At 37.0% G+C, this 24085-nt stretch overlaps 1 protein-coding gene across 2 annotated transcripts; it reads left to right on the forward strand.

Moving 5' to 3' along the window:
* Nucleotides 1–1178: 1178 nt before the first annotated feature.
* On the forward strand, nt 1179–22384 carry TRA2B (transformer 2 beta homolog). Of its 2 annotated transcripts, XM_037131285.2 has the most exons (9): nt 1179–1383; nt 12205–12338; nt 13321–13483; nt 15606–15794; nt 17922–18037; nt 19395–19478; nt 20558–20617; nt 20761–20834; nt 21362–22384. In XM_037131285.2, exons 1-9 carry the CDS (start codon nt 1348–1350, stop codon nt 21370–21372), a joined length of 867 nt encoding a protein of 288 aa, XP_036987180.1. In that variant the 5' UTR covers nt 1179–1347; the 3' UTR covers nt 21373–22384. The 2 variants fall into 2 exon arrangements, with proteins under 2 accessions (XP_036987180.1, XP_036987182.1); XM_037131287.2 differs by lacking the exon at nt 12205–12338.
* The last annotated feature ends 1701 nt before the right edge of the window (nt 22385–24085 follow it).

Here is a 24085-nt window from a genome sequence, read left to right on the forward strand (position 1 = left end):
ACCATACAACACAGCAATTCCACTCCTAAGTAGATTTCCAAAGAACTAAGAAGGGAAAGTGTATGTTCATACAAAAACTTCTCCGTGAATATTATTCATATTATTCAATAATATTATTCAATATTATTCATAACAGTTAAAAATGAAAACCATCCAAAAATCTATCAGCTGATAAAATATTAATATAAATAACTGATTAAATTATTAAAATGTAATGTATTTATACAATGGAATATTATTTAGCAACGAAAAGGAATGGTTTCACTTACATGTGGGATCTAAAGAACAAAATAAAGAAAATTGATACAGACTCACAGACACAGAGAATAGACTGATGGTTACCAGAAGGGAGAGGGCTTGGAGACTGGGTGAAAAGGTGAGAGGGTTGAGTAGTACAAACTGATAGTTACAAAACAGTCAAGGGGACATATAGAACAGCATAAGGAACAAAGTTAATAATATTGTAACTATGTATGGTGCAGGTGGGTCCTGAAATTTCAGGGGGCACACTGTGTAAAGAAGATGATTGTCTAATCACTATGCTATAAACCGAACATATAACTATTTGTCATAGTTTACAAATGTGTTTACCAGACTTTTTACAAGATCACAAACTTCTTCAGAATGGAGATTATGTCTGACTTTAGTGCATCAAGATTTGGTAAAGTGCTTTGGCTTTTAATACATATTCAAATGAAACGTTTATTCAAGAAGGAAAGATCTACAACGAAGATTAAATAAATGCAAAGTGCTGAACCCAGGTACATGGAAAACTGTCCTCTCCGTCCAAAAGAGGGTACAAAAATAGAAATTAATAAAGCGAAAAATAGAAATTAATAACGCGGAAAAAAAGAAATAAAAGATGGGAAAAACGGGTCGGGGGCATCCCCTCCTTTCCTTTCCGTGACTAGGATGGTTCCCCTGGAAACAAAGGAGTAGTCAGGGGTTACCGAGTGGCATCAAGGTGCCCCGCGGCAACCAGCACAGAGGTCAAACAGCGTGCTAACTTTCCCGCCTCACAAAAACGGACAAGAGGAGTGTGCCCCGCCAGAGACGGCGTGACGTCACATCCGGCCGACACTGCCCGCTTGCTGAAAGGGGAAACAAGGGCGGAGGGGAGGGGCCAAGAAAGCGCGCGTTCTGGGTGGGGGTGGAGCCGGGTTAAAGACGCTGCGTCACGTCCGGGAGACACAGATCCCGTGTGGAGGTGGTGCGGAGCAGTTGGCTTCCTAGCGGCTTGGGAAGTGGTGTGTTCTGGCAGGTTGCGGCGGAACCTCTGTAAAGAACCAAGCGATTGCATCTCCGACTGAAGTACTCCGAACCGAGCAGCAGCAGCACCCACAAGTCATGAGCGACAGCGGAGAGCAGAACTACGGCGAGCGGGTACGTGGAGGTGCTGCAGGGGCGGCTGTGTAGTCACAGTTTCTTGCATCTGGTCCCAGACCCGTCGGCCTCGGACCGGGAGACGAGCGATTTTGGCTTTGAAGCCTGAGGCCGGGAGGATGGGAGTCGGGTTAAAAAAGCCTTTGTGGATAGTGTTTTTTAGTCGTGAAGAGGCTGCAGGCAGGTTTATATGGCTTCGTACCGGAGTTGACGGTTTTTTCCGTTACAAGGGGGGGACTAAAAATGGCCGCTGCGTCCCCTCGGTGTTGGGGGAGGGGAGCGGTATCTTATTTCGCCGTTGCTCTCCTGCGAAGCCTCGCCGCAGCCATCTTGGGCTGGCGGGCTGGGCGGGCTGCCAGAGGCACAAAATGGCGGCGGAGCCGCGCGTTCTCGCGGCCTGGGCTCGCGCCGCACGAGGCTACTTGAGGGTTAGGAAAAAAAGGCATCGTTCTTTGGGGTCTTTCACGGGTGTTTAGGAAAGGATCGTCTTATGGGCCCCCAAAGGGTGAAATTTAGTGTATTCTTGGGGCTTTTAGGTTGGGGTAACTAATTTGAGGTAGATTAAATTCCCCGCCCGTTAGTTTGAGGGGATTGCGCGCGCGGGCTTTGTGTTAGGTTAAAAAGGAGTGGTTTTCTTTGATGATGAAGGATTTTCAGAGTATCAGGCCTGTTACCACAGTATCAAAATAGAGTAGATGACGAGGATTCGAGAATTTATTATATAGAACAGGTCTTTTTCCTCGGGGGTGTGTAGGAGAAATTGGCGGGCAACAATTCATGGCGCGGTTATTTCCTTTGTTTTAAGGCATTCTAATTCTGTGGGCCACGACTCGTGCCTTTTTTTTTTTTTTTTAAGGTCTCCGCGTCCCAGGTGTGGAGTTCGGTGAGGATTGATTAAATTGCAGAGATAGAACAGTTTCTAGGTTTTAAGCAGCGTGATGTAAAGGTTGGTTGCGTGGTGTAGATTCTAATGAAGGTGAAACAATGCAAAGATTGCCCGAGTCTTGCATATTTGGAGGTTAAGGAGAATTTTTTAGATTCTGAGCGCTATACAGGTTGATTTTTTAACCTGATGGGAATAATTTGGATGTTTTTACAGTTTCTTGGTTGTTAGGTTTTTTCTTTCGGGTAGAGCCACCTTAAGTTTCAGTAATTATCAGGCAAATCTATCTAAATACCTTATCGAATTCGCAAAAAAAAAAAACCCACAACGATTTGGGGTGGTTTAAGAATAAACTATTAGTTCCTGGTATTTTAATTTACTGTGCAACTTGGTTTGAACTAATCAGGCTTTCCTCTTGTACTAAAACAATTATTGGGTACTTTTGCACACAGTTTCGGGACTACAGAATGACTGGTTTCTGACTAGAGGAGGTCCCAGTTGACTATACCTGAATAAAGTACTTGTGTGCTCGTGGTGATGAAAAAATGACCAAAGGAAAATAAATTAGTATAATTTATATAAAGGGGAAACAGTTGTAATTATAGGTCCTGGTTTGGTATAATTCAAGAAGTGTCATCTCATTCATTAGTTTTTTTTTTTTTTTTTTTTTTTTCCTCGAGAATGTATTTTCATGTAATAGGATGTATATCCTAGTGTTTTCCACAATGCTGTCACATAGAATATGGAAGGAGAGAAAGCTATAAAATAACTGTAAGCTACATGTAGTAATTAGTGTTTTTGTTTTTTCTTAGAAGTCCAGACTTTTCCTGGGAGGGATTTCCAAACTTTGAAGTGATGGGATACTTCCATTTCGTTTGGTTTGGGGTGTGTATGTTGATTGCTTTCCAACTGGTGGTTTCAAAACTGAAGTTGTTAGAATAGACCTAAAATAAACATGTGTTTGGACTCCCAAAGACTGCTTGGCAAACCATAAAGGTCATTGGAACAGTTAAATAAAATGCCATAAAATGTGCTAGGTAGGAAGGACAGTCAGGAGAGATTGCCTAAAAATGTCCTTTCCAAAGTGCTTGAAAGTAGTGAAAAGTTGGCATTCACCGTGGTAATCTTTGACAAGCCTTTAGGCTCTCCAGCCTGAAAAATTCCACTCTAGGCTCTCAAACATTCCCAACTGGTCTTGTAAAATCACTAATAATACAAATCTCAGTTTAGCTGTGATGTCACCCCTCATTTTTATTGAAATCTCTGATCCAGACACTCCTATCCCAAAGTAACTAGAAATTTTCCAATCCTTTAGGTATTGGAGGTTGTTGTTTTCTGAACAGAATGATTGTGTGCGGAAAATGATAAATGAATTCTTTTAGGACTGGTTTCGTGTGTCCCTTTGCCTTAGTTTTAAATGGACTGGTAGGGTACATCCTTGAATGTTTGTGGTTTGAGTCACAGTTTTATGGCAGAATCTACCTTTACCCTCTACCTTGGATTTTTGTGTAAAAGTTGATTTAAATTCAAGAAATGTGTCTAATCAGAGTTGACTTTCCTGGTCTGGCCAAACCCATATAGAAGTAAAATGTTTTTCTTCAAATTCACCTCTTCCTAGAATTTCCAAAAATTACCTGCATTTTAAATATTTTATTAAGCAAAGAGTCTGGCACCTTTGCCATAAGAGATACTCATAGCAGTTATTATTAGAATATTGGCTATTTTGTAGAAGTAATATATTGGCAATCTAGGGACTTAAGTCTTATTTTTTGTAGACATGAGTAACATCTGGATACCATCCATCAGACTGCCTTTCAGATTCTGCTTTTTTCTTTTCTGCTGAATGGAGGGTTTTTTGATACTATGTGTTTTTAGCCCCAACTCCAAATTCTAACTTTAAAAACTGGAACATCTCGATCTGTGTTCTAGAGAATTGTACCAAATTTCTTTAATAAAATGAATGTATGTGGACCAGGGAGAAATAGTTTGTATCATTTTACTTATTTCACTGTAAGTGGTTAGGTATGAGTCTCTTGAACAAACCAGGTTAACTAAATGTTTTAATATTGTGGATGTTGTCTGAAACTGGAAGGTTGGTGGCATTTTCAAACTGAAATTCCAAGGGGTTATAAGGTAAGTATTACTGGTTTTGGTCAAAAAATTAAAAAGGAATTCAGATGGTGAGAAATGGTGTAAATTAAATTCACTTTGTACAGCCTTTTCCCTTATGGTAAATGAAACCCCAAACCTAGGTAATAAATATTAATGTTTTTATAGTTGACCTTAAACATTTTTGCCCTAGAAGAGAGCTACAATTGTTTATATCTTTTAAGTCTTAGTATTGTTTTATGTTGATCAGTTTTTACACATAAATTTTATTTTCTCATGATGGGGTGGTAGCTGGCTGGTAAGTGTTTTTACCAAGGTTAGTGGTGGGGGTACATCAAATTAGGTATTGTCAGGTTTTTTTCAAGCTGCAATCCAGGGGAAAGTTCTTAACTACAACAAATAAGTCTTCAGGTCCCCCCAACTCTTTGCTTTGAATTGGGTTTTGGAGTTTATGGTTGGTAGTTTTTATTAACATAGATGGTCTAATATGACAGGGTGAGATGAAGCCCCTGTTTTTGCATAGATTTTTGTGCTTAGATATTACATGAAAAGGTAGTCTTTGGAAAGTCAAAAATCATACACTTACTGTTGATGGAAAGTACTGAATGTTTTTGAATGTATATTCAGAGTGTACTGTTTTTGTAAGAGAACTCTTCAAAAGCATAGAGGTATGACTGATTTAGGCATGGTGGGGGTTTTTTTTTTCAGAGCACGTTCTCAGGATTTTTCTGTCCACCCAACCATGTATCTGGTAGAATGGCTACAGGAACATGTAAAATAGCCTTTATACTGATAGGAATATTGACCATTTTGTGGCAGGATTGATTGGCTCCCTCCCAACTTTTAAAATATTAATTACCTTGCAATCAACCTAATGAGTTTGCACCTCCTTTTTTTAAGTGTTTTATGAATTTCTGTTGTAATCCCTAGAATCATTTTAACAAATTATGTTGGAGATGGGACAAGTTTCTGCTTATTTCTAAGTATGGTCTCTTAACTAAATATTAGCTCAGTAGTAGTTGGGCTTCTGGTTTTATAGTGACCACTTAGCTGAGTTGAAATAACAGACCTCATTTACATTTAGTAGTGCATTTTGTAATTTAGATATAAAAGAAGAAAGGGGGTTGGGAGGGGGTGATGAAATAAAAGCAGGGAGGAGTCCATATTGAAAAGTCGTGATACCTAGATCTTTGGCCTCAATTCCACTACCATCTGCATCTAATTCCTATATCTACATACTCTTTAGGAGCCCATAAGAGGAAACCTGCTTGGGCATTCTGATTCCACGATTACATTTGTGCTGCCAGCAAACATTTCCCATTACATTTTAGTGATGGATGTTAAAAGAAATTACTGGCTCCCATGAATAAAAAGTTATTTTAACTTTTCCTGGATTAAATAAACAGTAATTGACTTTTAAAAACTATGTTGAAAAATACACTTAAAGAGACATCACAGCACTTCCCACAATAGCCATGGCTGTCTTTATCCCGAGGTGGGTATAAAGACTTAACTTTTTTTTTTTTTTAAGAAAGCTTTGATTTTTTTTCCCCCTCAGAAGGAAAATAAAACTAGGAGAGGAAATGGTTGACAGTGAAATAAAAATATAAGGTGAACTGCAGTGAAACTAGGGTGTTTTATGAAGACTTTATTTTGTCCAGGCTGTTAGACACCATTCCACTTGATTGATATTAAATCTTTTGAATAATTCAGGAGGTGAGCTATTTTTCCCCGTATTTGCCACCTTTAAAAGTAGAGTTTCTCCTTTGGACTGCAGATTTTAAATAGTTGTTCATTGAGGGGGGGTATATTATTCGAAATCACCAATGTTGCATTCTAGTTCTGTTTTCCTTCATAGATACTCAAACATAGTGGTTGGTTGATTTGGTTTTAGTTCTAAATTTAGTAGTTGGGCCTTTAAAAATGTAGTCTCACTAGAGCAACTTGCTAGGGAGGGATAGGTTCAACACTTTCCTGTGGTCCAAATTTTCAGATTCCCTGACATTGCTTTTCTATAGAGCTCTTTAGAAATGTGGTGTAAAATGTGTGAACTTAAATACATTTCTTGACCTTACCCACACAAGTCAGTTTGTAAACCTCTCCAACTGAGCCCTGTCATCATTGTACAAATGAATTGTCCGTGCTTTCCTTTCTTGCACTTTTGTATTAGTGTGTCACTTTTTTAAACTAGAGTTGTGCTTTTGACACTTAACATTTTCTATTGATGAATAAGAAGTGTGAAATGTAATTATAGTTTTTAAACTGTTAGATGAACAGTAAATGTTCAGTTGCGCACTTCACATTCAACTTAAGTATGATAAAGCTATTTTGGAGTAGAAAAATGAGGTTGATTACCAAAAGAGGAGACTAATATGTAGTTTCAGTTTTTTGAGCTGCATATTCTAGGTTTTTTTTAAAAATCCAAAACAAGGGATTTTTTTTTCTAGTTTCAGTTTTGGCACTGGATTTTATCCTGGAGTTTTAAAATATTCTTCATCCTGTTCTTTTTCTATTAAGGTTAATGTTGAAGAAGGAAAATGCGGAAGTCGTCATTTGACAAGTTTTATAAATGAGTATTTGAAGCTCAGGAATAAGTGAAGCTGAAATTTGAAAAAAATAAAAGAAAGAATGCATGCTAATTATCAGACCAGAAGTCCCACTTGTAGAATATTGAGCAATTTGTGTGAAGTGGGGAAGATGAAAGAAGTCAGAATTTGAAACGGAAGAATGAAGAAAAGAAATAAAAATGAAGTTAAGATAAGAAGTAATCTGGAATCAGAAAGCACTACGCTAAGTAATTACTAGTCTGTTTATGTGTCCCTGTATATTTTGCTAAACATGCATGCATTATTTGTTTAATAGAAGAAAATATATACAGGGTAAAGAAGTGCCTTCCAGGGGAAACGTTTAAATTAGGTAATTCTAATTTTAACTTTTTAGTTAAATTTTTGAAATGCAATTTAAAAAGTTGCCCTTTGTAGTCAAATATCAGGCAGGAATGAGTTCTCCAGCATGGGTAACAGTTGACTTCATGATGTTCCCTTTAGGTTTTTTTCATGTGTGTGTGTTTCTAGCTCTGCTGATCCTGGAGCATGAGTGAGTACCTCCAGAGTTGGAACTGGTGGTCCCTACCACCCCTGGACTTGTACAATGTACTGACCCTTGCCCTTTGGTAGTGAGCTATATAAGGCTGGACAAAGATAGGTTTACAGTTGTGAGTACATGAAACAGTTTATTGTCCTGTATTATTTTCTAATACTTTCCATATGAACAACTGTAAATCCACTTTTGCCCCACCTTATGTAGTAGGATTTTGTCAGTTTTCCTAAAGAATGTCAGCAGGATGGTTATAAAACCAAACACTCAAAACCCAAGCAAAGAATTGAACAGGATACTTTGGGCACTTGGGCATTTATGAAAACACTAATTTCTTTCCAGATGGCAATAGTGGAAAGCTATGACCACTTAGGTCTTAATTTTAAGATGTGTGTGTGCTACATTCACACGAATGACTTAATTTTTTTTTCTCTTGGCTTGTTCCAGCTGAATGACAAGGGTTATTGCTAAAAATCTAATGGCTTCCCTTAGAATAAGGTAGGTCACACATGCAAGTGAACAGGGTATCTAACTCAAAGTGGCAACAGCAGCAGGTGCTTCTTTCATTTTTTCATTTTCTGCTACTAACACTTAGCTATTATACTGACACAAGAAGTATAGATTATAAAGTAGGTTTATTCTAGTTTCCCCCTCTCGTTGCTTTTTGGGAGAATAAACTCAAAAGTTACGTCGTTTTCCTTTCTTTGTTGTTTTGTTTAAGGTGAATTGGGGTAGTCAGGTGATTGTAATGTTGTTACTCTTCAGTGGGATGGGTCAAGTACACATCTAAGTAATAATATTCAATGGTAGCCAACCAGTAGCAGTCTTTACCCTATTGGGGATGCCAAGGTTATTTATTGCTGACATGAAGAGCCTAAAAGCCTTTTCCGATCAATCGAAACATACACTTTTATTAACCAATGTCACCCCAATTAATAAAAATTGAAATTTAAGGAACACCTTCCTTTGGGAGTTGTCAAATCTACCACTTATGGGGAAAAGTGGCTTCGATTTCATTTCTAGGGGGACCCATTTTCTGAGACTTTAGGGCCTGTTATCATTGTGAAGTTAACCTTTTTATAGTTTTTATTTATCATTTAAGAAGAAAATTATTTCCATTTATAGAAGACAGTTTCCAGTTTGCCCTTTGCTGCTTTGTAAATTTTTTTGCTGTGTGCTAACTTTGCATTCTGAATCAGATTAGGCAGAGTTGAGGTAAAGTGATGTGAAAGGATATTTCTATTCAAGTCTGTGGATTCTTGTATTAGGAGACCTGAAAGGTCCTTGTTGTCCCAAAGAGAAAAAACTTACTAGTCTTTGAAGAGGTAGAAGAGAGTTTAGGGTTTAAATAGCCTAAGATAGAAAAAAGATGAAAATAAACATTGATACAGTTCATCCTATACCCATTTGGTGGTTTTGCCTCCTGCGGCCAGAGGCTTTTCTGTGCCTTCCACACCCCCACTCTCTAAGCTGAATGAGGTGGTGTGTGGCGGGGGGGGGGGGGCGACGACGACACAGGCCTCTTGTTCTGAGCAGTAAGGTATATACTCCAAGAGGGCTTATCAATGCTTTGTGGGGTGGGAAAGTGGAGCAGAAGTAACAGAAACAAGATTATAGGAGGTATCTTTGCCAAGGAAAACCAGATAGGTAAGATGGCATAAAACTTCAGACATTGACTAAATCAGTGAGACTTATCTAGCATCACTAAACATGTATGGTGCGTTTAAGGAATGTAGGTACTTAACTCTAGACTTATTAAAATCAGTTTCAGTATGGGGACCTGGTGTTTTAAGTGATGTGTAGGTTTACAAGAGCCAGTTTTAAGTCTATTTTATAGCATCCAGGTTTTTAAATAATACAGGAAAAACGTAGCATTTCAGTGGTTATATTCCCACTTCTATCACCTCTTTCAAAAAAAAGTTCTAAGATAATCCTGCCTTCTCAGAAGAGGGAGGTGAAGGAATTTTGTTGGACAGCCGAATTTGTAGGTTGCATGTACGTTTATGACAAAGCTTCAATCTATAAGAACTGAATTCCTCTAGCAGTTTTTAGTGAGGTTTTTGTCTTTATTTTGATGAGTGCTCATCTTAGTTTCATGATCTTTTTTCTTGAGGTATTGAGGTACTGATGTCCAGAATAGTGCTTTTTTGGTAGGGCTTTAAATGTGTTGGTGACTCTAGCTTTGTCAGCTGAGGGTGGACTTGGAATTTTCCTTGTGTGTAGATGGTTTTCCCAGCTGGCTTTACAGATCTGCCTGTGGATTAAGGTTTAAAGTTAACTATATGTTTTTAGATTTGGCTAATGATTTTAGGTCTCATTTCTTCTAGACAGGCTAAATTTTCCTTTTAAGTATTTCCAAACCAGCTGATGGTCAACATAACTACAGAGCGGTTTAACTTCTTGAAGAATATGCCTGATGAGAAAAGTAGGTAGAGGCATTAGGTAATTAGCCTAACCAAGTATTAGTATAGAAGGGAAAACCTTTGCATTAGGGTGTTTTCCCAGGGATTCCTGGTATAAAAAATGATCACGAGATACCTGCATGTAGCCAGTTATTTTCAGAGATTGAGTGAAAAGTCTTATAGTTTGATAGCTGCTGTGTCTTTGACACTAGATGTTAGAATTTCATGGGGGGAATCTCTTTAAGGATTAGACGTACTGTCTCTTCTCTCTTTTCTCTTAGTGGTGACAAGCATCCCAGCTTAAAATGAAGGGTCCTCTGTTTAATGAAGCAAGAGGTTTAAAGAAGGGGGGTGATCTTGACACTCCGCTCTCTTCCTTTCTACTCATCCCCAGGCTGGCTGGTTTTTGTTAACATCTATAGCTTTGTTGGTAATCTTTTTAACTTACTATATTGAGCACTTCCTCTAGAGCAAGTTGTACTTTTTTTGGTTTCCATTAAAGGTTATAATTGTTCCATGATGTAATCTTTCTAACAGTGGAATAAACAAAGGTATTTAGGAACTTTTGGGTCCCTGTTATCTCTTCTTCAAGATTAGTCATTCCCTGTGGTAGAAACAACACTCATTTTTTAAAAAAAACGACTTTGTACAGAGTATCATCTTTGTCGAGAGAACCATTTCCCTTTCCCACCCTGTTTTCATTTTTAAATCTCAGCATGGTGGAAAGTTTAATATTTTATGTCACATCACACAGTGCTTTATAAAGACTTTGAAATGTTGGGAATTTTTTAAAGTTGTTTTGGGCCTAGAGACCAGATCTCATTTTAGCAGCTTTTTTTTCTTATTCTAATCTTCAAACTTTAATTTGTGTCTTCTGTGTTGTATATACTTTTTTTCCTCTGGGTGTCATAGGAAGGATTCTCCAAATTTTGTTATTCTTTAAATCCAAAACATAGTCTAAAATGTTTGGGACTGTAGTTTTAAAATAATCCTGTCTTCTGTTTTTTCAAGAATGGCCAAAATATTCCAAAGGTCTGCCATAAAGGGAGGTCTCTTTATAATGACTTTTATTCAGCAGCTTCAATAATTGATTTTTGCCTATACTCTAATGTTGGTTCCTTTTGAGTCTGGTCATGTTTTGCTTTCTTGGGTGGAAAAACTCACTGGATTGTATACCACTTAATTTGCCTAAGATTGGCTAACTTGAAGGCTGTCTTGCTTGGTGATAACCTTAGTTAGCTATCGGTGTGAGTGTTCTTTATCCAGTTTTCTGTTTCTGCTCCTTGGCAGAATTTTTCTCTGGTTTCATTAATTACATATGTGTGCCTTTTTTGCTGATGAGTTTGACCATTGGTGAACTACTAAGTTCTCCTATTTACTTATTACTTCATTGCTAGGTGTTTTGTTGTTTGTTTTGAGAGAGTGAGATCTTTTTATGCCAGTCCTAGTTTTGATTGGGAAAGCTGTGGGTATATATAGTACATAGCTGGATTTGGGTTTTTGTGTGTAATTCCTGAATTCCCTTTCTGAGACTAGATTAGAAGTGTCTTACTTAATGTTCTGGTATTAATATGTACTTGAGATAGATCTTTAAACTTATTTTCAGTTTGCCCTGGCTTATCTCTAACTGAGGAAGCTATAGCTCTCTGATACCCTTTCTACTCCTTTGCATAATTCACTGCCTTTCTGCTGTAGCTTCATCTGGTTCCTTTGAAAATCTTACAGGGCCTCCCACCATGGTTAGATGGAACAGGGTCTAGTGTTCTTCATGCTGGTCCTTGCTTTCCACTAGGCTTCTACATTTCTTTAGTACTTGGAAAAGGTTGTCCTCGTCTCTTTTCCCACTGAATAATAAACATAATATGGAAGGTTGAGGTCTTATTTTAAAGTGAATAGCATTTTAAAAGTAAGTTTTATGAATTTCATAGGGCTTTGTTTTTATTGGTGATAACTTGATTAAAATAGGTATAAAGTATAGGTGTTATAGTTATTAATAAGGTTCTTTTTCACCCTAGTCTTTATGGCGTAACACTCCATAAACACAGTCCTTGGGCAGTCCTTCAGCTGCTTGGCTTTGACACCCCTTTCTGGAGAGAGTGGGGTCAGTTAACTCTTAATCCCTGCTCCAAAAAAGGTGAAAGTTAAAGTTAATTGACTTATGTCAATTGGAGCAATGTGATTGTCACTCCAGGTATATTCAGTTCCTGCCCTTACCTGTTTTCTTATCTTGGAAGGGGATTGCTTTCCCTCACCATTTATCTTACAGCAGCTTATTTGTTTTTAAAGTTGCCCAGAAAGTATACAAATTAAACTTTTGACATCTACGTGTAGGAATCCCGTTCTGCTTCCAGAAGTGGAAGTGCTCATGGATCTGGGAAATCTGCAAGGCATACCCCTGCAAGGTCTCGCTCCAAGGAAGATTCCAGGCGTTCCAGATCAAAGTCCAGGTCCAGATCTGAATCTAGGTAAGAAAGACTGTCTTGGGATTTCCTTCTGTTACTCTTCTAGCTTTGAAATTGGTTTGAGCTTTTGTTAACTAGGAAGATAGAGAGGGTTAGATCATTTGTTGGCCTATATAATGCTAGGGCTAGAAACAAATGTAATTGAAAGTTTTGAGAGACTGAAGACTTAAGTGGTTAAGAGCCTGGGCTTTTCAGTTAGGCTTCGAATCTTACCTCTTTTTTTCTGGCTTGGGCAGATTACTTAACCTTTTTCTACTTTAGCTTGCTTATCTATGAAGGCAAATTTTAGTACTAGTACTAGTTCTTCAGAATTGTTGTGAGGATTTACTATTAAGTAAACTGCTTATTAGTGTGGCTAATACACTGCAGAACATGTCTTTCAGTAACTGCCATTTTTGATAGATGTAGTCTAGTGTTATGCATGTATGTGTTTAAAAATGATACAGCGCACTATTTTTAAAATGTTAGTCAAGAGTAGCCCATACATACTGGTTTGCCCAGAATAGCCCCAGTTTATGCCTGTTGTCAGGCACAATTAACAGCATCTCTTTTCTTTTACAATGTGTTCTTCCTGGTTTAGATGACAAGTCATGTGGTCGGTCTAGTTAAGAACAACACTGCTGGGGGAAAACTGGTGATCTTTGTCTTAAGTGAAATAGTGTGTGCATAATGGGAGAAGCAGAAAAATAGGGTGCTGTATTCTGAAGGGGAGGGGAGGCACAAATGCATGTTTTCTGATTTTCAAAAAAATAATTGAAATTGTTTTACTATTTTAAGAAACGTTGGAAGAAAGCTAGGTTTTTGGGAACTCTTCCTTAGTAGGGTTGAATTAGCAGCAAAAAAAATTGATATCACTTGTTAACATGTTAGCATATGCCTGGATTGTGTTCCGTCCTCTGAAGTTTAACTCTAGAGTATGGAAAAGAATTGAAAGCCATATCTTGTCAGCTATTTTAGTCATGACCTTGAGGCCTTTGTTTTGCAGGTCTAGATCCAGAAGAAGTTCTCGAAGGCATTATACAAGGTCACGATCTCGGTCTCGCTCTCATAGACGATCCCGTAGCAGATCTTACAGTCGAGATTATCGAAGACGCCATAGCCACAGTCATTCTCCCATGTCTACTCGGAGGCGTCACGTCGGGAATCGGGTAAGATGAAAAATAACTTTATTTTTGAAGCAATGGACTTCTAGAATCATCTTAATGTTTTCTCTGGGTGGGGTAGAGGCGGGTTGTTTGTTTGAGGGTAGAACTGATTTAATTTGACAGTGGAGCATTGACATCAAATATGTGAGTTACCTTTTGAGGCTTTTTGTGTTTTGAGATAGTCTTTATTGTTTCTTTATTTTGTTTACTTTAAAATTTTATTATCTTTTGGGAAGGGAAGGAGAGAAATACCAATGTATGGTTGCTTCTGGTGCATCCCCTGCTGGGAACTGGCCCCTGCTCAATCCACTGAGCTACACCAGCCAGGGCGAGATAGTCTTTTTTTTAAAGGTATCTTATTTCCCAGCTCAGGTAGGTCAGTTGGTTAGAGCATTGTGCAGATGTGCCAGAGTTACAGGTTTGATCTCTGGTCTGGGCACAGAGAAGAATCAACCTATGGATGTATAAATAAGTGGAAAGACAAATTGATTCCTTTGGAAACAAAAACAATTTTTTACTTAAAGGATGTCTCCCATGTAGTGGTCTACATTTGGACAGTAGGTTACTTTATTGTTTATAAGATTTTTAAATTTACTTTTAAGAGAAAGGGAAGGGGCGGAGAGGGAAAGAAATACCAGTGTGCTAGAAGTATATCACTCAGCTTCCCCTTGCACGCCCACAATTGGGGACCTGGCGAACAACCCAGGGGTGTTAACCTGACTAGGAATTGAACCAGTGATCACTTGGTTCACAGGCCAGCACTCAGTCCATTGAGCCACATCAGCCAAAACTCAGTTAACATTTAAGTGTAACATTCTCGTATTGGTAACTTGGCCAGTGAATTAAAAAGTGTCTGCATTGTGCAGCACTATTATGAATATATTAGATTATATTTTGTGTGTGTCTTCCATAGTAATGTTACTCAAGTTTTCTGAGTTTAATACCTTTTAAACAATGCTTTTCTGACTTTCCTATTTAATTGTAAGTAAATTTCTTTTGGGTGTTGAGGCTTTTTATTGTCCACCATGATAGGTTCTGAATGAGGTGACATTTAGTGTGTTCATGTTGTGATTTCATTGTATGATCCAAATGGTTTTGTTCTTTGCTTGTTTTTGAGGGTGCAATGGAATTTATAATAAATGTGGGATAAATGAAAACTTGAGGTAAAATTGATGACAACTGGAATGTCAGCAAGATGTGGCTTGTTTTTCTTAAGATAATCCAAGAGAGCTGCTTAAATGTCTGTTACAGCAGTTTAGTACACATCTTTGACTTCATTTGTGTCTGTATATGCTTCTAAAAATAGAATGAGTTGCACCTGCCCTGTATCTTTACCCATTTAAATATTTCACTGTATGGGCAGTGTATCTTAAATCAGCATTTTAGTAGTTTATCACTTATTTCTCTTGCTTGTAGAGATAATGCTATTCTGATTATCTGTGTACATACTGTGAATGTGTGGGTTTCTTGGAATAAAACCCTAGAAAGTGAATCACTTGCAAAGTGTTTTAGTCTGTTTATTATCTATTGGGTTGGCCCAAAAGTTTGGTTGGTTGGTTTTTTTTGGTATAATGGTTCCAGTAGTATTTAGTTCTCTAACTTCATTTGAAACAATTTTGGTATATTCTGTCAGTGTGCATTTAAACAAACTTCTCATAATTGGCGAGTTTTTCTTTTTCTAATACTGAAGATGGAAGATGATAACGCGGTCTTTTCGGTGTATTAATGCATTTTTTTCTTCAAGAAGGGTAAAAAACGCACCTGAAGAGCAAAAAAAAAGTGTAGTGTATGGAGACAGTGCTGTAAATGATCAAAAGTGGTTTGCGAATTTGTACTGTTGATACATCATCCAAATAATTCTTTGCTGTGGGACTGTCGTGCATTGGGAGATATTTAGCAGCACCCCCTGGCCTCTCCCCACTAGAAGCCAGGAGTAGGAGCTAGTTGACATACTCAAAATATCCAAATCAAGGTTGTTGGTATAAATGAAAAATGTATCTTTTGTGGAAAAAACCATACTGACATTTTGGCCAACCCAGTACTTTTATTCTAAGTGACATTTCTGGCTAATTTGTGTGTGGTTCCCTTTCTATTAAAAGTTGAAAATCGATTTTTCTATTTCTAGGCAAATCCCGATCCCAACTGTTGCCTTGGAGTATTTGGATTGAGCTTGTACACTACAGAAAGAGATCTAAGAGAAGTATTCTCTAAATATGGCCCCATTGCTGATGTGTCTATTGTATATGACCAGCAGTCTAGACGTTCAAGAGGATTTGCCTTTGTTTATTTTGAAAATGTAGATGATGCCAAGGAAGTAAGTAAAAGCCTATCTGTACCTTATAAAATAGCAGTTGTGTCGTAAACGCTCAAGTACTAATCAAGTACTTGGGTAATGACAATTTTTGTTTTTAATATTGTAAATGTGTAAGTTGTAGCTTGAGTTGCGTTGACATTTCTTCTGAGAGTAGATTAGAGCAATACTTTCAATTTTTTGTCCTTTTATTATAGGAAATTTCAAATATATATATGGAATAACAAAAAAGTATGACTTAAAGCAATTGTTCCTATTCCCCCCCCCCCCCCCCTTAGATTCTGGCCCACTGTGCTCCAGCTCAGTCCCACCACATTATTTTGAAGTAAATTTTGACAAATATGACTGTTTCTGGATTTGGGGGGGGTCTAAATATAGGTATTAAAAATACAAGAACGTTAGTATCTTTAGAATATTTAATCAATGTTTATTCACATTGAGCAGTTTTCTAAAATGGAGGGCATTTAAAAATGATAGCAACTAAGGAAAAAGTTTTGCATATATATTGACAAACTGATTTCATATTTAGATGTTAATTGACAAGGAAAATGTAGGAAGTAAATTTTTTTACTATGTAGGCTAAAAGTAAAAGTTTAATTCATGAATCTGGGCTGCATTTTAAGTATTTGGGCTTTATATGCATACAGATTGATAGCTAATGTCATCTCCAAGGGATGTATAAGGATTAGGAAACCATGAAAAACCATCTGAGGTCAATGTTGAGATTGAGAATTCAGCTGTAGATAAGATTGTGTAGTTATTTATGAAAACTATACTCATTTTTGAAAACCATTAAACTGAACTAAAGGAAGAATGGAAAACGAAATGCAAGTATTTACAATGGGTAACTGAAATTCAAGAAATTTGAAGGAATGACTTAGGACTGGTGTCCAGCCATGGGTGGCCCAGGATGACTGTGGATGCAGCTCAACACAAAATTATAAATTAACATAAAACGTTACTTAGTTTTATAATTTAGATATGTACATTTTCTATAATGGTGGTTGCAAACTTGGGACCTGCTGGACAATTTTAAGATATTGTCAGAAGGGCTGCTGCATAATTAGGGTCGTTACTTGAGGACTTCTTTGCTTAATCTGTGGTGGTGCATATCACAGAAATTATACATGATCCCTTTTTTGCTTATCAATTTTCATTAATGTTTGTGTATTTAATGTATGGCCCAGAGACACCAAGAGGTGGACATTCCTGCTTTAAGATGTCATTTGGCCTTGTTTTAATATAATCGATATCCAAAGATATGAAGAGAAGTTTTTCTAAAATTCACTTAACAGTATAGGCTTGGTTTCCCTAATTTTTTTGCTATAGAACTGGAGTTATGGTACCTTTCTGAAGAAGCGTATATTTTGTATCTGAATCAGTAGTGCCAGAACCCATTCTCTCAACATTAAACTTTCAAATTAGAAAATAGGATTGGAATTAGAAATTAAAATCCACTTAGGTGGGGAGGGATGCTTTTTAAATGAGTCATGAACAAACTGCTAACTTTGGAGTAGGGATTTTCTTATTTATCTTGCCTTGAAGTACATACTGTTTCAGTTAATGTATATTCTAGATGAAAGAACTGTATTCCACATTTTTTTGCTTACATAGTAGGGATTCATCAGTTTGTCCATTAAAAATTAAGATAGTAAATATTTGAGGTCACATGAACCACATCTTTCCTTCCCTGCTATTGAAATGCAAAAGCAGCCCCGTGGAAAATATATAAATTAACGACTGGGGCTTTGTCTCACATTTGTGGCCGTCGATACTTGAATTTCATGTAATTTTCATTTATGAAATTTTACTCCCAGCCATTTCAAATCTTAGCTCATGGATCATAGTTTCCCAAATATGCACTGCTTAGAGCTAGAAGCACTGTAAATATATTAGCATAATCCAAACATTTTGTGTTTTAAATTGGCCTTTGTAGCTTTTTGGATAAACTCTTGAGGCTAGCTTTTAAAAATATAATAGGAGAAACAACTGAAAGTTGAGGCCATAATGTTCTACCAGTGTTAATTTAATGCATCTAACTGAAACATCCAGTTGGACTTTACTTAAAGCTATTGGATAGTTTATGACTTTGTTCAGTATGTATGTAACAACTTAATGTACTTTTTGAAGGCAAAAGAGCGTGCCAATGGAATGGAGCTTGACGGACGGAGAATCAGAGTTGATTTCTCTATAACAAAAAGACCACATACCCCAACACCAGGAATTTACATGGGGAGACCTACCTAGTAAGTTTATTTTGAAGGTAAAAATTTGATTGACTAGTCAGTGTGTTCACTTTCTCCAAGAAAATATATGTACTGCAGGGAAATCTTGGGCATTTCATCTAATTTTGCCACAGTATAAAAATCTTTTTTTTCCCCCTTAACTGGCTAAAACTATTTGATAGAATATGTTCAGAGAAAACATTTTGTTTGCCACAAATTTCTTTTGAACACCATTACATTACATAGATTGCATCCCACTTTATCATAAAAGAATATCATATATTTGGCTTTGCTGGGTAATTAAATGTTTATGATTAGACCATTTTACCCCTAAAATCAAGTTTGTATAACTCCTACTCAGGTGTGCTTTTATTTTTTGTTTCCATAAGCAGAATGGAAAAAACAGACTTCAATTTTTACAATGATCATAATGAAAAAATAGTTCTCCTTTGTCATCATTCTTACCAGTGTGTATGTTACAGTTTTAAACTGAATTGTTTAAATATAAGGCTCTTATAATTGTACCATACACACAGGATTGTACCATTAATTGCCCTGTTTCTAATAGGCTAAACGTTTTCCCACTTTCTTTAAAAAAAATTATTTATTTATTTATCTTTAGAGGGGAAGGAGAGAGGGAGAGAAACATCAATGTATGGTTGCCTCTAGTGCATCCCCTGCAGGGAACCTGCCTGCAACCCAGGCATGTGCCCTGACTGGGAATGGAACCGCGATCCTCTGGTTCACAGGCCCGTGCTCAATCCACTGAGCTACACCAGCCAGGGCTGTTTTCCTACTCTTGTAACCATATTCTCTATATGATTTTATTTGCCTACATGGGTGTCCAGCCTACAGTCCAACACAAAATTGTAAAATTTACTTAGAGATTGTGTCCGTGAGATTACGTGTTGCAGTGTATTTAATGAGTGGTCCAAGACAGCTTTTCTTCCAGTGTGGCCCACAGAAGCCAAAGGTTGGATACATACCCCTGCTAGGGAAAATGTGACATTGGCAAATAGACTAAAGTGAAAAGCAAGTTAGTAGAATATATTTGTGTACATTGTTAGAAGGGAAGAGAAGGAGCATTATTTATTCGCTATTTGTGAGAATTCAATGGAAGTAATACTCATTTCTTCAGTTGAATTTTTTGCCCAGGAGAAGAGAATGAATGTTACACTTGAAGCAGTTTCCCAGTTATGTCCACAGAGCTTGGCTGTGTAGATCCCTTAAGATTACTCTTAAGATCCAGCTGAACATGGCCTGTCTCTGCTGCTGTTAATAAATATCTGAATAGTTTTTTAGCAGCCAAAGGCATGTCTAGGAAGATAGGGAAGGCTACGTGATAATTTGATGAAGATACATTTATTATTATTCACAGTGGCAGCTCACGCCGTCGTGATTACTATGACAGGGGTTACGATAGAGGCTATGATGATCGGGACTACTATAGCAGATCATACAGGTAAGTTAACTATCAGTTTTCAGTTGCTAAAAACTTGAAGGTATCTGTTGCAACATAATTTAAAGTAGCACTATATTTGTACCCTTTCATAAAAGCATTACCTTTTATATCAAGATACCAGAATTAGAGTTTAAACTAGATTATAAGGTTTTGTGCCTTTTTAAATAACAGTGTATCTCAAGCATGACAATGGAAACAGAATTAGAGGCCATGGTTCAATGTCTCCTCCCCTTTTTATGAAGCATAAAATAAAGTTGTATTTTAAAAGTTAATGTTTTATGAAGTAGTTTTTTTTTGTACATCTAGTGTATTGTGCACTAAAAGGTAGAAAAACTGGTTCTCTGAAGAATCTATGAAAGTACTATTAAGAATACTTAATTCAGTGCTGACATAAGTTTATTACTAAACTATTGATAAATTTTTAGGGGGTTAGGAAAATGGCTATCATCTTTGAAAAGCAAAAGATCTTTTTTAGAATACTTTCAAAGATGAAATATAAGTTTTCTTTATTTCAGCAACAGCGGGTAATTTAGACCTTGTCTGTCTTGTCAAAATGCAAATTTTGTAATAAGTGTTAACTACAGGTACTAATCCATGGTACCTAATATGATGTGGTGTTGGGGTGTGGACATCTTTTTGCACACTATGTTTGGTGATGTAAGAAGTTGATGATTATTAATTTTTTATTACTCGTTATCTATGGAAATGAGTCTTTAAGGGTCCTTTTGACATCTTTCTCCAGCATTTTATTGCTAACAGCAGGTACTTGTGTATTAAATGGCACTTGAGGGATTGATTTGTAGTAGCTGAGAAAGCTACAGTGGTAGACTTAATTTTTATTTTAATTAACTGAAGCAGTTACTTAGAAATGTTCTTTGTTCTAATGATACTCATTTTAACCACCAGAGAGAGCTCTGTGCCAGTTTGTAGAGTTAGCATTTTACTTAGAAGAAATTTTGTAAGATTTTATTTGCATGTTTTAGGTTTACTGCATGAATTATGTGTTTTGTTTTGTTTTTGGGTTTTTTGTTTTTGTTTTTCAAAAACTTACAAAAATAAATGCATTTCTGCCTCCACAGAGGAGGAGGTGGAGGAGGAGGAGGATGGAGAGCTGCTCAAGACAGGGATCAGATTTACAGGTATGTCATGATTTAAAATATGTACAACACAAATGGCTCACATGAGAACACTTTGGTACAGGTATTTTGATAGCTAAATTGTAAATGGTATTGCACTAATTGTGATCTGTGGCATCTTAGATGGTCTTGACATTTGTTTACAGAAGGCGGTCACCTTCTCCTTACTATAGTCGTGGAGGATATAGATCCCGTTCCAGATCTCGATCATACTCACCTCGTAAGTTTTGTCTTGATATATTTTAGTTTATATAATGTAATTGTGTGGCTTGCCCTAACTTTCCAGGCTCCACAGCTCAGTAACTATTTCTTTTGCTGGGAAAGGGTTAACATACGTAGTGTATGGGTTAACATACGTAGTGTATGTGTCCCAAACTATGTGTGGGGTTCCACAAAGTATGAAAACAACCTTTGGGATCTTGTCACTAATTGAAATAGTAAATGTATAGTATATTGTCACCAGTTGTAGCTATTCTTTTTCTGAGGAGTGCTTGTAATTTTTGCACAGCTTGGAAACATCCCAGTGACTTTAAAACTTAGCTTATATTGAGTTAATACTTCCCTATTGTTTCACATTAGTTTTCATTTCTAGTGTGACTCTTGTGTGAAAGTCTTAACTCTTTTCACAGAAGAGAATCTGGTACATAGGAATGACTGGAATGGCAGAGCAGTCTAAAATTCTAAACATTAAATATACTTGATAACCAGTTCTCATTGTGGGTGCTTTTTTTTTTTTTTAAATCCCAGGTCGCTATTAAAGAATGAAGTGGAAGACTTCCTGAAACCTGCCCTAGAGTTTGGATATTGTTTGTGGACAATATTTTTTATTGTCTCCTGTTTAAAAAGTGAACAGTGCCTAGTGAAGTTAGGTGACTTTTACACCTTTTATGATGACTACTTTTGGTGGAGTTGAAATGCTGTTCTCATTCTGCATTTGTGTAGTTCGGTGCTTTGTTCAAAGTTAAGTGTTTTCAGAAAAGTATGTTTTGCATGTATTTTTTTACAGTCTAAATTTTGACTGCTGAGAAGTTTCTATTGTACAAAACTTCATTTAAAAGGTTTTTCTACTGAATCCAGGGTATTCTGAAGATCGAAGCCTGTGTGTAAAATGCTACCAAATGGCAAAAAGCAACAATAAAGTTTGATTTTTACTTTTCTTTCTAACATATCAGTGCTTAGCAAAACTGTTCAGATTAGGTTGTCGGTAGTAAATTTGAAGACCAAAATGCCCATTTTCCTTCAGTCCATAAAACATACCATACTTAATATACCTGCAACTAAGTGTTAAAAATTATGCTCTGTAACTCAGTACTGCTAGTATTAGAACTAATAATCTTTCCATAACAGCAAATGCTTAATGCTTATATAAATGTGGATTTGTCAGCCTTTATATAATCTGTATTGTTTATAGCAGGGAGTAAGAAAAGAGTTACACAATGTATGACTTTAAAAGGCTGTTTCTTAAAGCTGTTTTAAGGGGGTAATGGTATTTCAACTGGTTATCAGTAAGTGACAATACATTCCACCACAAATGTACTCTCGTTCTAGCTTTTAGGCTATTTAAAAACAAAACAAAACTGGGTGCTTCAGAGTTCAGGAAAAGAGAAGGGAACACTACTGTGTTGTGGATGAACTGAAGACTGCCTGTTCATTTTTTAAATATTATTTTCAGATCCTTTGCTTAACAGAGGAGGCCCAATTTCACTCAAATGTTTTGAGAACTGTGTTAAATAAATGCAAATGAAAAGTAAAAAAGGCTGGTACAACTCAGTTTACAAAGAAGATTTTGTTTATTTTAACCTTGTTGCTTAGAATTGATACATAGTTTTAGTCCTCCGAGCAGTGTCCCTTGGACTGAGGTGTATTTTTGGTGCTGGCTTTTCAAAACACCACCAAGCATGAATTGTGCATTTTTTGGGAAATAATGTTAAGAGCAAGTAACTATATGTTGGGGTGATTCATTCCATTTGGGAGGTATTAAATAACTCTAGTCCTCAGACTTGTTCTGGGAATGCCTGAAATACTTATTTTCTGTATATTTTTCCCCCTAAATTTTAGTTACTTGCATGGCCAGTTTGAAGGAAATTGCTATACATAGGATAACTTTGTTGGCCTGCACCTTTACAGTACGGGCATATCTTAGAGTATTGCAGGTTTGGTTCTAGACCATCACAATGAAGTGAGTTATGTGAGTTTAATTCCCCAATGTGTAGAAAAGTGATGTTTATACTGTAGTTTTATGAAGGACAGTAGCATCCTTACAAAATGTACATAATTTAATTTTAAAATACAGCTAAAAAAGGCTAACCATCTGAACCTTGCCATATTTACCTTTTGCTGGTGGTTGGTCTTGCCATGATATTGGTGAAAATTCAGTGCCTGCAAAATGCAATAAATGGTTATGCCTGTACTTACATATTTACTGTGTCCAAGGTACTTTATAAAGTACTTTTTTTTAATATGTTCATTTAGTTTGTAACAATCATAATGTATTTTACCTTGAGTCAAATAGCAATTAAAAGGTGCAGGATCAGGACCTGGGCATTCCAGTTAGCGCTCATAATTATGATGCCATTCTGCCTCTAGTTTGGGTAACTGAATGAATGAAAACATTGTTAATGGAGAATAGACAATATTTGCAGGCATTAGTTTGTCAGACTTGGTTGGGCAGAGTGTCTCACATGTATACTACTTACACTTTTGGTAGCTGTTACATACACATACAGTCCCCACCCCTGCATGTTTGTAATTCTAGTAAGCTTCTGGAACCAAGTAAATCTGTTCCTGGTAGATGTGAAAATGTAATCATAACTACTTTGGAAACAAGAATTAGCCCCTTCTGTAGTTATACACAGTTTGAATTGTAGAATGTGGTCCAGAAGGGGTTGAAATTATAAGGGCTCTGTTAAAGGTAGAGAAAGCTTAGTTTTTGTGATAAAAGTATATGCAAAAAAGTGTAGTACTTACTGCTTATTAGATGTCTTGCTAAGTGGCAGAATGGGTAGGCTAGAAGAAGCACCAGAGCCAGTGGGGTTTGGTCAGTGGGCATCTGATCTGGCACAGGTCTCCATGAGCTGCCCTAGCCAGTGATTGTGTCATTAAAGATTTCCAGCCATCTAATTAGCCCAGGGGGAGGGGAGGCTGTAAGCACATCTTTGGAAAAGCGATCAGGTCTAATTCATACATCAGAAAAGATGTTGGAAGCCCTGGCTGGCGTAGCTTAGTGGATTGAGCGCAGGCCTGGGAACCAAGCAACCATGGTTCAATTCCCAGTGAGGGCACATGCCTGGGTTGCAGGCTAGTTCCTAGCAGGGGACACATGGGAAGCAACCATACATTGATATTTCTCTCCCTCTCCCCTCTAAAATAAATATTTAAAAGAAAGAAAGATGTTGGCTTGCAATTAAAAATGTTTGTAAGCCACCCATTATCCTGTCAATGAAGAGGTTTTGTTTTTTCCCCCCAAAGATA

The sequence above is a fragment of the Artibeus jamaicensis genome, unplaced genomic scaffold (genome assembly GCF_021234435.1).
Source record: "Artibeus jamaicensis isolate MK-2021 breed Jamaican fruit bat unplaced genomic scaffold, CSHL_Jam_final scaffold_474, whole genome shotgun sequence".
Taxonomy (NCBI): Eukaryota; Metazoa; Chordata; class Mammalia; order Chiroptera; family Phyllostomidae; genus Artibeus; species Artibeus jamaicensis.